The sequence below is a fragment of the Cyprinus carpio genome, chromosome B18 (genome assembly GCF_018340385.1).
Source record: "Cyprinus carpio isolate SPL01 chromosome B18, ASM1834038v1, whole genome shotgun sequence".
Lineage (NCBI taxonomy): Eukaryota > Metazoa > Chordata > Actinopteri > Cypriniformes > Cyprinidae > Cyprinus > Cyprinus carpio.
In genome coordinates this window covers 6598059-6611844 of record NC_056614.1, presented here as the reverse complement: position 1 = coordinate 6611844, position 13786 = coordinate 6598059, and the positions used below count along the sequence as shown (strand labels likewise).

Genomic DNA, 13786 nt, shown 5'->3' with positions numbered 1-13786 from the left:
ATTAGTTGGAGGACAGGTTGCTCTCACGGTACTTTGATGTCACAAACCTGTTGGTGTAATGGTGGTGATCTGCTTCAAGTCAAACGAGCCTAATGATTCAATGGACCATTGATAAAGAACCATTTACCTCACTCCTGAATGAATCAGCCATTTGAACGAATCAAATGAATGAATAAATGACTCAATGACTTAATCATATAGACATTTACCACCACCTACTGGCAGTTTTAGTTCATTATTTAGAGTATCATTTCATTAAAGAAATAATTTAATATTTCCGTAGTAATAATAATACAATTAATAAAATAAATTATTAAAGGTATAGTTCATCCACCCAAAAATGACAACTGTGTCATCATTTACTCACCCTCATGGTCCAAAAGAGTATATGTATAAATTTTATCCAACAAATATTTCCTGCTGAAGCTACTTTTTGTAATGTCTGTTTGATGCTTTACACAACAACTTGAAATGATCTATTAGGAGTAATTTCTCAGGCAAATTTGATGTGCGATTAATTTGCTATTAATTCGATTAATTAATCGCCACATCATGTAATTAATTAGATAAAAAAATGTAATCGCTTACCAGCCCTAGTTATTATATATGCTATTTGTGCAGCAGCAGTATGTCTCAAATACTTACAGCACCATACTGGCGTATGTATTGGCAGTAGCAAGTTCCTGTAAGTGTAACTGCTTTGCAGCAGCAGCAGCGTTATCATGATAGAATTAATTTCATACCATTTGCACTACAGACAGTGAGTTTTGCACGGCAATGAACCACCTACACTTTCTTGAGAATTTCTAGTATCAATAAATTATTAACAGCACATAAACTTATAATACCATGACAATGATTTCTTGCTTTCTTTTTCAGTGGAGGATATCTGAACAATTACTATGAGTTTGTTGGTGTGCAGAGCTGTCAGGAGGTCCTCTCTCTGTATGTTCTCCTCTGGGTCCTGACCACACTTAACCTGTTGGCTTTCGTGTGTGGAATCCTGACCACTGCTGTACTGGGCAGTATCAAAGACATGGTGAGGCACGGAAAAACTCACAGAGAGTTAACAAACAGCCTGAAAATAACTAGCAGTCATCAAAATTTGAGTCCATAATTAAAAGTAATTAAATCTTTCATTATAAGTAGTTCAAACCTATTAACATATTTACTGACACATCGATTGAGACTCACTGATGTAAAAATTATAATTGAACTTTATTTGGAGTACTCCATGTGCAACAATGCACATTTCTTAATATTAAGCCTATGTGTTTTAATGTGACTATTTATGACATTGTATGATCTTTGAATAATATCAGCCTTTAAATGCAAGACATTTAAAGTGTACCTGAAGTATACTTGCAATAGCTCCACTTTAGCACAATCAAATGTACTTGTATCTTTAGCTGGACTTCAGCACTACTTCTGCACAATTAAAATGCATTAATTACAAAATCAGTTGTTCCAATTTAATAGACTTTAAGTACATCAGTTTATTATAGCAAAAGTACAACTGCAGTGTATTTTTATTAAGTACATGAATATGTTAATGTATTTGTAGTACATTTAGCATGAAAGAAATGTATTTCAATAAATTTAAGTATATTTATTTTTCACTAGGCACTCTGCACAACTCTAATACTTAGAGATTGAATTTGCAAGTATACAGAATTTTTTTGACATATACTTTCCAAAATCCAGAAAGATCTACAATGGTTTAATACAGTGTTTTCATCCTATAAAAATCTAGGTTTGGCCGATTTTGAGTTTAATTTTCATCTATGACTTCCAATGATTATGACAACAAGACAAGTTCCAGGTTTATCAGAAAATTAGACGAGGAAGCAAACAAGAGAAAAGCAGAAATGTAGAGTTTTTTTTTTTTTTTTTTGGCAAGTGCATTCGTTTAAATGTATGTGGGGTGGTTAACTTGTGGAAGAGGTGTGTCTTCAGCTGCTTTTTGAAATAAGTGATAGTCTCCGAGTCTCCGCTCATTCCACCAGAGAGGAACAGAGGTTTTGGAAAGTAACTTTTAGCCTCATTAAGGCGTTGCTCATTCAGTGACCTAAGCTGGAGAAGAGAAAATAAACTTGCAGGAGTGGAGGTAGGCAGGTGCTATTCCAGTGGCTGTCCTAAGAGTCAGCATCAAACCCTTGCATTGAGCCAGTGGAGTGAGATAAGGAGAGGTGCGATGTGGGTCCTCTTTGGCTGATTAAAGACCAGACTTGCTGGATCATCTGCAGAGCTTAGTCAGACTGGTTTAAAGACCCACTGGTAGATATCTGGCATGTGTTTAACTGAATGTGACATTCTCAGCTATGAAAGAAAGAGAAAGTGTGTCTTGGGAATCTGTGGTCACATTCTTGTTTCTGCTTTTGTTGACTGAATGTGATTTTTTTTTGTTTTCAATAATCCTCCTGTGTTGAAGGACGGGAAATTTATTTTCCTGCAGGAAAGTAAATCTCGGCTTATATGCAGATGTTTGGCTGTCTAAACCAGATTCTGCACAAGGATGTTTGTGTATTTGTTTTGTCCATGTTGTCTTTTATTACAACAAGCTTTCTAGTTCCCTTTCAGTCGGTCACTCTCGACGCCACGTCGGTGACCAACGAATTGGGATATCACTTCGATAGACCAATCTACTTCAAGTGGAAACTAAATGAGCCAATACACATTGGCATGCAATTATTGCATCCAGCTGCCGCTGATCACAGCATGAGTATAATAAGGCAGCAGGTGCAATGCATACCAGCTTTTCGCTTTGTGGCTGAACGTTAGTATCGTTCTCCTCAAACTGTGTCTAGCTGTGAACTACGAGTTCAGCACGCTCTCGGAAGCTTCGTGTGTTGGCAAGACGGTGCTTCAGCGGTGGTCATTCCTGAGTCAAGTGGGTTGCGCACTTCAGGCTGCACTACCCCCTGTCGTGTTGCAAGCGGCTAATTCCCCTGTGCACCTCAGCAATAAAAGAGCATTTCCTAAAGAGCAAATTTCTCCAAAAGAGCTTCACAGGTGCGTCTTTGAAAAGATGATGGATCGTCCTTATAAGGATGCCGTTTCACCCATGCGTTTCTGGGTGCGGTTGTTACCTGGCAACGGGTGATGGTCACGATCACTGCCTCACGTGTCTGGGCAAGTACGCTGAGGTGGCCTTCGTGGATGAGTCATGTTCCCACTTCGGGAAGATGACCATCTCAGAGCTGTGAACCAGGCTCCGCTACCTTCAGGGGGGCAGAGTCCCGTTGCCGCTGCCGCGATCTGGGGCTCGTTCTGGCTGCAGACAGATGAGAACCACTTCCAGCAGTAGCGCGAGCGGTTTGAGGGTTACAGTGGTGGCAAACCCCGCAGGGAACCAGCCCTCTGGGGACCATCACTCCTCTTACACCTCTGATCCAGTGGAGCAACCTATGGAACGTGCTGGGCCCTCTTCAAAGAGCATACCAGCAGCATCCAGTGGGCATCCCCCTGACCAGATGTCGATCTCAGCATTGGAGGGAGAGCTGTCCGATGAAGATTCGGCTGCACTTCCACCCTCCGGGACGGTGGCAAAGCCTGAATCGGATCTGGAGATGACAGCTATGCTTTCCCAGGCCACCGAGAGGGTAGGGCTCGAGTGGAAACCTCCACCGTTCCCCCTCAAGGCTGGATGACTGGTTTCTCAAAGTGGCTCGCGCTGGTTCTCAGCCCCCCGCCTTTCTTCCCGGAAGTGCAAGATGAACTCACCAGGTCGTGGACGGCACCTTTTACTGCCAGAAACCGGCCGGTGGGCTCTTCCTCCCTTGACACCTTGGACGGCGGTGAAGCGAAGGGGTATTCGACGATCCCCCCCAGTGGAGTGGGCAGTAGTGACGCAATTGTGTCCTTAGTCTGCCTCCTCATGGCGGGGAGACCCGGTGCTTCCTTCCCGGGCCTGTAGGTATTTGTCTGGTTTAACTGGCAGTGCCTATATAGCTTGCAGGGAAGCTGTTTCCGCCTTACATACTATGGCGTTACTGCAAGGCACTGAAGGACCTGCACGAGGGTTGTCACAATCTGGAAGTTCTGAAAGAACTCTGAACTGCCACTGACCTTGCGCTCCGAGCGACGAAGGTCATCGCGAGTTCTCTGGGTTGTGCGATGTCCGCACTTGTGGTCCAGGAGTGCCAACTCTGGCTGTGTCTGGTTGATATGGGGGCGCCGACAAAGCTCGGTTCCTTAATGCCCCTGTGTCCCAGACCGGCCTCTTCGGCGACACAGTCGAGAACCTGGCCCAGCAGTTCTTGGCTGCACGGGAGCAGACTGAGGTGGTCCAACCTTCTGCCAGGCGGGCAGCTGCTGCTTCCACCCGTCCACCGGCCGCAGTGCCCCAGCCTGCTCGTCACCGAGGGTGGCACCCTGCATCCGCCCCCGCACCGCATCCGCAGCAGCCTCCAGCAAGTGGCACCGTAGAGCTGGGCGTAGGCAGGCCGCCCCACCTGTCCTAGCCCCTGTCAAACCTGGCGGTGAGCAGAAGAGCAAGAGAAAGGTGGTGGGTTACGGCCAATCTTGGATCTGCGAGTTTTGAACCGGGCCCTTCATCGGCTACCGTTCAAGATGTTGACACAGAAACGCATCTTCAGGTGCGTCCGTCCCCGAGATTGGTTTGCAGCGTTCAACCTGAAGGACGCATACTTTCATGTGTTGATCCTTCCACACCACAGACCTTTTCTGCGGTTTGCGTTCAAAGGACGGGCATATCAGTACAAGGTCCCTGTCTCACCGTGTCTTGACGAAAGTTGCGGAGGTGGCTCTTGTTCCCCTCAGAGAACAAGGTGTTCTCATCCTCACCTATCTAGATGATTGGCTTATACTAGCACAGTTTCGGGATCAGTTGTGCAGGCACAGGGACCTGGGGCTCCGGCACCTCAGCCTGAGTTTGCTGAGAAAAGAGCAAACTCTCCCAGACAGTGCGCCTCACAGAGGAACGTGCTAGCCTGCTTGAATACATTCAAGGGTAGGACAGCGGTTCCACTGAAAGGCTCCTGGGGCATATGGCAGCCGCAGCAGCACTTACACCGCTCAGCATGTTACATATGAGACCGCTCCAGCACTGGCTTTATGGCCGAGTCCCAAGGTCGCCCAAGGCATGGAAGCACAGCACTCACCGGGTCCAAGTTACACCAGCCTGTCGCCAAACATTCACCCCGTGGTCAGTTCTTGCATTCCTCCGGGCAGGGGTGCCTCTAGAACAGTTCTCCAGGCATGCTGTGGTTTACACGGATGCCTCCACCACTGGCTAGGGGGCCATGTACAATGGGCTCGCAGTCTCAGGGGTTTGGACAGGCCTGCAGCTCCATTGGCACATCAAGTGCCTAGAGTTCTTAGCAGTGCGCCTTGCTTTGAACCGTCTCAAATGGCGGATAACACAATGACCTTTGCATACATCAACAGACAAGGTGGTCTGCACTCCCATCACAGGTCGCAACTCGCCCGGCATCTCCTCCTTTGGAGTTGGAAGGTTATGAGGTCACTTCATGCTGTTTACATTCCGGGCCTGCTCAACCGTACAGCCGACGAGCTGTCTCGAGCAATGCTCCCGGGAGAATGGCAACTCCATCCCCAGACGGTCCAGCTGATTTGCTCAGGTAGACCTATTTGCTTCTCCAGAGACCTCTAACTGCCAGTTGTTCTACTCCCTGACCGAGGGAACACTCAGCACGGATGCACTGGCACACAGCTGGCCGTGGGGCCTACGCAAATATGCATTTCCCCCAGTGAGCCTTCCTCGCACAGACACTGTGCAAATTCTGGGTGTACGAGGAGCAAGTCTTGCTAGTGGCACCGTATTGGTCCACTCGGACCTGGTTCCCCGAACTAGTGCTCCTCGTGACAGCCCCTCATTGGCCGATTCCTCTGGGGAAGTATCTACTGACTCAGAGACGGGGCACCGTTTGGCACCCGTGTCCAAACCTTTGGAAACTCCATGTCTGGTCCCTGGATGGGACGCGGAGGTTCTAGGTGACCTACCCCAGGAGGTAGCGAACACCATCACTTTGGTGAGAGCACCGTCTATGAGATATGCTTACGCCTTGAAGTGGAACCTGTTCGTTGAGTGGTGTTCTTCTCGCCAAGAAGACCCACGAAGATGCCCGATTGTGGTCATGGTTTCCTTTCTGCAGCAAGGGCTGGAGCGAAAGCTGACTCCCTCCACCCTAAAAATCCAGGTTGCTGCTATTGCTGCTTACCATGACCCCGTGAATGGGAAGTCTTTAGGTAAGCATGACCTCATCATCAGGTTCCTTAGAGGGGCCAGGAGGTTAAATCCTTCCTGACCCCCCTCTATACCCTCTTGGGACCTGACTCTAGTGCTAAAATCACTACAGCAGGGCCCATTCGAGCCTTTGCATTCAGCTGACTTAAAGTTTCTTTTGTTGAAAATTCTGCTCCTGCTTGCACTGGCCTCCATTAAGAGGGTAGGGGACCTGCACGCATTTTCAGTCGACGATTCGTGTCTAGAGTTTGGGCCGGCTGACTCCCAGGTAATCCTGGCTATGTGCCCAAGGTTCCAGCTACACCCTTCAAAGACCAAGTGGTGAACCTGCAACCGCTGCCACCGAGAGAAGGCAGACCCAGCCCTTGCATTGCTTTGTCTCGTCCGAGCATTGAGATGCTACATTGACCGGACACAAAGCTTCAGGACCTCAGACCAGCTCTTTATCTGTTACGGAGGCCAGCAGAAGGGGAATGCCGTCTCTAAGCAGAGGATGGCCCACTGGATTGTGGATGCCATCACCCTGGCTTATCAGGCAGAGGGTTTGCCCTTCCCATTCAGGTTGCGAGCTCACTCAACTAGGAGTGCATCCTCCTGGGTGCTGGCTCATGGCGCCTTGCTGACAGATATTTGTAGACCTGTGGACTGGGCGACCCCTAACTCATTCGCTAGATTCTATAGCCTTCATGTAGAACAGGATGGGGCTTCCGCAGCGTCCCCGTTCCAAGTGGAACGGGTATGTTTTCCCAGTGTTATCCAGTCTCACCCAGTGAGGTATTGCTTTGACAATGGTGAGTGGAACTACTTGTTCCGAGGCCCGGCCTACACCAAAAAGGGGCACAGGCGGCTCGCACAGGGCACTGGAAGGAGTAGCACCCATGGCGCTTTGGTAAGGATCCCAATTCGTCGGTCACTGACGTGACGTCGAGAGTGACTGACTGAAAGGGAACGTCTCGGTTATGTATTGTAACCCTCGTTCCCTGAAGGAGGTCACGTCCTGTCGCCACGGTTGCTGTACCAACGCTGAGCGGCCAGGTCACCAGCTCGGCTCCTCAGTGAAAACCCTGGTATGCATTGCACCTGCTGCCTTATACTCACACTGTGATCAGCGGCAGCTGGATGCAATAATTGCATGCCAATGTGCATTGGCTCGGTTAGTTTAAACTCAAAGTAGATTGGTCTATCGAAGCGATATCCCAATTCGCGGTCACCAACGTGACATCTCCGTTCCCTCCTTCAGGGAACGAGGGTTACCATACGTAACCGAGACGTTCCTCCTACAAAAAGAAACTGTCATCCTTTTAATATTTTATAAAATTATTTGAAATAAATAAATAAAAGTAATTATTAGTGATATTTATTAGTAATGGTAACACTTTATTTTGATGCTCCCTTTTGAACACATATCTGCTAAATCTTCTTGTGATGGACTCCCAACAGACTTTCTAAAGACTATAAGTAACTTTGCAAGTACATGCTAACTTATTCTAACTCTAACCCTACCAGTCTAATACTCAGCAAATAAAGGGACCATCAAAATAAAGTGAAACCCATGTAATAATTACAAGTGTCAGAATAAAATTTAAAACAAAAACAAAGAGTGTTTTTAATAATTCCTTACATTTATATAGCGCTTTTCTGGGCACTCAAAGCGCTTTACATAGAAGGGGGTAATCTCCTCAACCACCACCAGTGTGCAGCATCCACCTGGATGATGAGATGGCAGCAATATTGCGCCAGAACGCCCACCGGACACCAGCTTATTGGTGGAGAGGAGACAGAGTGATGAAGCCAATCAGTAGATATAGGGATGGTTAGGAGGCCATGATGGTCAGAGGGCAATGGGCGAATTTTGGCCAGGATGCCGGGGTTACACCCCTACTCTTTTTCAAAGGACATCCTGGGATTTTTAATGACCACAGAGAGTCAGGACCTCGGTTTAACGTCTCATCCGAAAGACAGTGCTTTTTGTCAGTATAATGTCCCCATCACTAAACTGGGGCATTAGGACCCACACAGACCACAGGGTGAGCAACCCCCTGCTGGCCTCACTAACTCCTCTTCCAGCAGCAACCTAGTTTTCCCAGGAGGTCTCACATCCAGGTACTGACCAGGCTCAGCCCTGCTTAGCTTCAGTGGGCAACCAGTCTTGGGCTGCAGGGTGACATGGCTGTTGTTGACATGGCTGTTGTTTTAATAATTCAGCCATCACGGCTCTGTTTTCTGGTTCCAGTATTGCTGTGGCAAATCTTGCATTACATTTTTGCATTTGCATGTACACTGCAAGACTTAATGCAGAGATCTATTTTGACATGTGATTTTCTGTCCAATCTGTTGCTATGATTATCACTCTCAATCATCCCAATTTTGGGAGTGACACAAGAAACGATAATTCATTGCTGCTGATTCTGTTAAACATTACAAGGGCTCCCTTTATAATCACTAAAGCTGTCAATCACTTCACTTAAGAGTTAGCTCAGTTATTTACTTGGTGTTTATACAGTACTTTCAAGGAAACTAAATAACTCAATAAACTGAGTAAAATAACAATTGGTTGTTCAAGGTAATTATATTATTCAGATTTATTAATATTATAAATCTTATTTCAGTAAATTATGTTTTGCACACATCCTGAGCACATGACCCTCTGTAACACCCACATCCAGACACGTCCACCCTGGTAATAACTACAAAGATTCCAATCTTTCAGAATCCATACATGAAATGAAGATGACAGATGAAGTCCAAGTTTGTTTTAAAGGCTACTCTCATTGGATTAGTACTGAAGGCACAGATGTTCTTCTGGAAATGCTTCTGAAAAAGAAAGGAAAACAGTTACCTTTATTGGTCCAATTTTTCACAAAGGTCAAAATAGAGTTGCTTTGAAGACTATAAATGGGACAAAATTGGACAGCATATCACATAAATCAATACAAATATGTAGGACCACTGGAAAGGCTTTTTGAAATCTGACAGCAAAGTACAATGAAGAGAAACTTCTGGGCTTATTTTTGGCATAATTTATCAACTGGAAAATCTGTGTGAAGACATTGTAAATGTTTGGACATTTTTCTGCTGATTTAGCTAAATATCTCTGACACTTTCAGTGTTGTCTTCATCACTCAGATCTTTGCTCTTCGTGACCAGTTAATCCATTTGTGTGTCCGGCTTAAAGTTACTAGTTGACATGTTTATTCTGTTTTCTCAATAGCCAATACACAACAAACTATGACACTATAAACACAAAACCACAACTGTAAACAGAAAATTCTTGATATTTATATGTTCTTGTAGAAATGGTATACAATGAACATGATATTGCAGATTCAAGATATATACATATTTCTTTGACCAACCCTATATTCATTTCAGTGTCCTTAACCATTGTAACTGTTTCGTTTAAACAGATCTCACTGTGTTTAATTGCGTTCAGTGTATTTGATGGTTTGTGTTTGAATTGAACATTTTTTAACACAGTGTTTAATTTTGTCTTAATAGCTTGAGGTTTGCAGCACTGAGTTGGTGGTTTTGGCTTTGTGTTTATAGTTTTGATTAATGTGGTATTGCTTTCAGGAAATGTGTCTCGGCAATAGGAGGAAACTGTGCCAATTCAGCCACTGCTAAATGAATTTTTCCCAAAACGAGCATTAGAGTTATATATGGCTTGTGGCATATGTCACAAAACGGGTTTATGAAAGCTTAAAAGACTGCATAAACTTTAATGTACAAACTTTTATGTTTACATCTGTTATCCTCCATTCAATATTTTTTAAGCTAGCTTTTAAAAATGTAAGACCTGCATGTCACTTAAAGGATCATCAGCTACAAAATAGATTGCTTGCATGCATATAAATCAAATTAAAACATGATTCCATTGGCTTTTATGCAAACACACAAAATTGCCCTGTGCAACAGAGATAAACCAATAAACAATGGACCCTTTTCACATTTCCGGGATTGGAACGCAGAAGTAAACTATACTCTTTCTGGGGCAATTGTATAGATAAACTGTTTTGGTAAATATTTTTTTGGCATATGGCAGCCAGAGATGATCTTATACTTTTTTTTCTTCTTGCCAGAAGAGTGGGGTGGTCGGTCTTGATGTGTCCCAGTTGGGTGGTTCTTCTCTATTCTCTTTTGATGGAGCCAGCTGTTCTTCTCCCACTGCACCCCTGCTAATGGACCCAAACTCACACGCAGGACATCAGCTCTACCCGGTCAGTACATCACGCTCATGGTCTTTTATGGTATGATTCAGTTGCGGAGACTTGCAGACTTTTTGTGTACTATAAAATTAGTGTGAGACTCCCTATCAAATCCCCATAGGATGCGGTGTGTCCAAAATCCCACAGCATTCCCTTATAAAACTGTGCCTAAGTATACTGAACCTTGGGCTTGTCCCGATCACACCCCTGCCCTGCCGAGAACGCCAGCCAGAAGTCCAACCAATCCCAGATCATGGATCTTCCAGCACTCTCACCCCTGCTGAGTGATCTGAAGTTTCTTTTGGAAGCATCACCACAAAAGTTCCTCTAGCCAACTTAAACACACTTCACTAAGCATTAGATCAGCCATGCTCATCAAGAACGCAACAAATAAACTAAGAGAATAGGATTATACAGCCTAATAAGTTAAACATATAACAGTCACTGAGAAAAGTATTACATTATTACATGATCAGCTCAACACTATTAAAGGCACAGTTCACCCAAAAATGAAAATTCTGTCATTAATTACTCACCCTCATGTTGTTCCAAACACATAAGACCTTCGATAATACTTTTTGTGTGCAAAGAAAACAATAAAAACATCATTTATTCAGCAGCTCTATAATAACAATAATAACAGTTCCGTTATTATTGTTTTCTTTGTCCACAAAAAGTATTTTCATAGCTGCATCAACCCCTGATGTCACATTGACTATTTTACAGATGTCCTTGCTACAGTAGGTTTCTGTGCAGTGATCGTGGTAATATCATTGCTGTCTATGGAGGGTTAGAGAGCTCTCGGATTTCATCAAAAATACTTAATTTGTTTTTCCAAAGATGAACGAAGGTCTGGAACAACATTAATGATAGAATTTAATGATAGAATTTTCATTTTTGGGTGAATTATCCCTTTTAAAATAAAGGTTCTGCATCATTGGTTCCATAAAAAACATTGAACATTCAAGGATCTTTGAAGATTCTTTAGATTACCAAATTGTTCTTCACACTAGGAATTGAATGGTTCACTGAAAGGTTCTTTGAGGAACCAAGCAATTCTTCTATAGCATCGCTGGGAAAACCCATTTTGAAATCTTTATTTCTAAGAATGAATCAGCGGCCTCCTAGGCAACAACTAATTTTGGCTTGAATTCCAATTCCAGAATCCATCATGGAAATCTAAATGAAAACTTTCATCCAAGATTGTGGACGGGTCATATCAGGGAAAATTGAGGAAATTGTCATTATCATTTTTTATTCAGTACTGAAAAAGTACTGCTATAAATACATTTGAATCAAATGCACCATTTAACCCAGTGTTTCTATTGTGTGCTCTATTTACAGCAGACAATAAAGTAGCTCACAAGGTTACAGAACAGAGCTGAAGTACGACAATAGTTTGCTGGAAAAAGAGCTGATGAAAAACATCTCAGTGTGCAGTCCAAAAATCTTGAAAAAGTGAAATGTGCAGTTTAATAATGTATGTATAATAATTTAAACAATTTCTTTTCTCCAGAGGGCGTCACTTTATGTTTCTCCAGCAGGATCTAGTGTATCTCCAGCTGCTGCAGGATCAGCAGATACATCCCATGCACAGCCCAACCCTCCTCCCTTTGCCCCCCTTTACAACCTGCTACCCTACAAGACCTCCAGCTTCTCAGCTTAGAACATCTGAATCCAAACCGAAGACCTTTACACTGCACTCCCCTTAAAAATGGACTGTTTGCTTTCGGAATAAATGTCCGTGGTCTTATTGTGCAAGATTCATCTGAGCACGTTCTCAAGAAAATGGCTTGTTTTCATAATCTTTCATCAAAATGGCTTTTCGCTTTCTTCACTTTTGTGAAAACAATGGTGAAACAATGTCTTTTTTACTGCTAGCCTGTGTGGTTGGGAAAAATATTGTTAACTAATTGTATTTTTCTACTTTTCATGACCTAGTTAAACCCCGCTCTACCTTGTTTTCTGGTGGATCTTCAATTCCATTTATAAATATGCCATATTATAGACATTTATTGAAGAAATGCAATGCTAATGTCATTTCATGTTACCTTTAAATGTCACATAAGGCTGCCAAGTCTAGTTCTTGCTATGGCTATACAGTAAATATCACATTATAAAATAAATGGCTAATTAAAAAAAAAACTATAATACTAGAGACTAATTACAATCAGGTGTAGACTGTGACTCAGTTTGAACTAACTTCTCCACAGAATAATGTTCATTTTCATCAATCTGTTTAATTCTGCCATACATCAAAATCACAACTTGAGGTTTTCTTGAAGCACCTTTTGAAAGCAAGGGATAGGAAAAGACTTTCAAAATGTAATCTATATGTTTGTATATGATGTGTGAATATGTTTCTTTAAACATGAATTGTTGTCTCTACGTAAGGTTTTATATGTTTTTATACCTTTATATTTTGATATATTTTTGTCTTATTTTTGTGCAAGCTCTGTTAAAATAATTAGTTTATATTTTATACCAAAGGCAAAGTACTTGGCAGTATAATAAAAACAGCTCTTACTCTCATTTTAAGGCTGAAAATAAAATTTCAGGCTGTTTTATCTACACAGTTTTGCTTCTCACTGACACAATAGCATATGACAGTAATACAAATCTAATGATTCAAAATGATACTCTTGTACTGTACTGACATTGAAACTCCACAGTCTATAGTATTTATTTGACCTCAGTGACTTATATAGATGTCTAATCAAATAAGACAAAAGTTAAAAGCGGCAAAAGACTCCAAATAACTGCATTAAGAATATCGTTATAACATTTTGAGAGAGTACAGAGACAGTAAACAAAACACATATGTATTGAGTGTTCAATTAGAGGTTTCCAAGTCTGACAGCAGGTCAGTGTTCTGCTCATTGTACTCCACAAATGGACCTTATTAGCTGACATCATGCATTTTGAATCATTACCTGCTTCAATTACAATATCAGGTTTTGTACATATTCCATGTGTCCACTAGCCAAGCTAAAAACATATGTAACAGTTATCGGTACAGGACAAATTTCCATTAGACTGGATGTAGCTAGGCCATGTGTTATGAAACCGATTGTTTTGTGTTAAAGCAATCTTCCAGGTTCAAAACAAGTGAAGCTTGATGGACATTATCTGTGACGAGCTTTCCGTTAACATAATTCACTTTGTAAAACAAACAAAAATCCCGTTTACAGTGATGCAAGGTTTAGATTCAGAATGTTCAAAGTATAGGCACAAGTCTTAAATATTATATGAGACTAGAATTATAAAGTCACTTAGTAACCTTGTCTGTGAACTAGAATTATTTCAGCTCCTGACATGAGCATGTGAAGCTGTCCATAGACAGTGGGATCCA

The 13786-nt window shown here is 42.9% G+C and overlaps 1 protein-coding gene across 2 annotated transcripts in view; it reads left to right on the top strand.

Moving 5' to 3' along the window:
- Positions 1-13005, top strand: part of LOC109085543 (transmembrane protein 255B) — a 37350-nt gene extending 24345 nt beyond the window's left edge. Inside the window, exons 7-9 of one of the 2 annotated variants that reach the window (XM_042743831.1) lie at positions 880-1039; positions 10312-10446; positions 11951-13005. In XM_042743831.1, coding sequence (XP_042599765.1) covers positions 880-1039; positions 10312-10446; positions 11951-12100 — 445 coding nt within the window. In that variant the 3' untranslated portion in view covers positions 12101-13005. Of the gene's footprint in view, positions 1-879; positions 1040-10308; positions 10447-11950 lie in introns of both variants that reach the window. The other variant, XM_042743830.1, reaches the window with a different exon arrangement.
- The last annotated feature ends 781 nt before the right edge of the window (positions 13006-13786 follow it).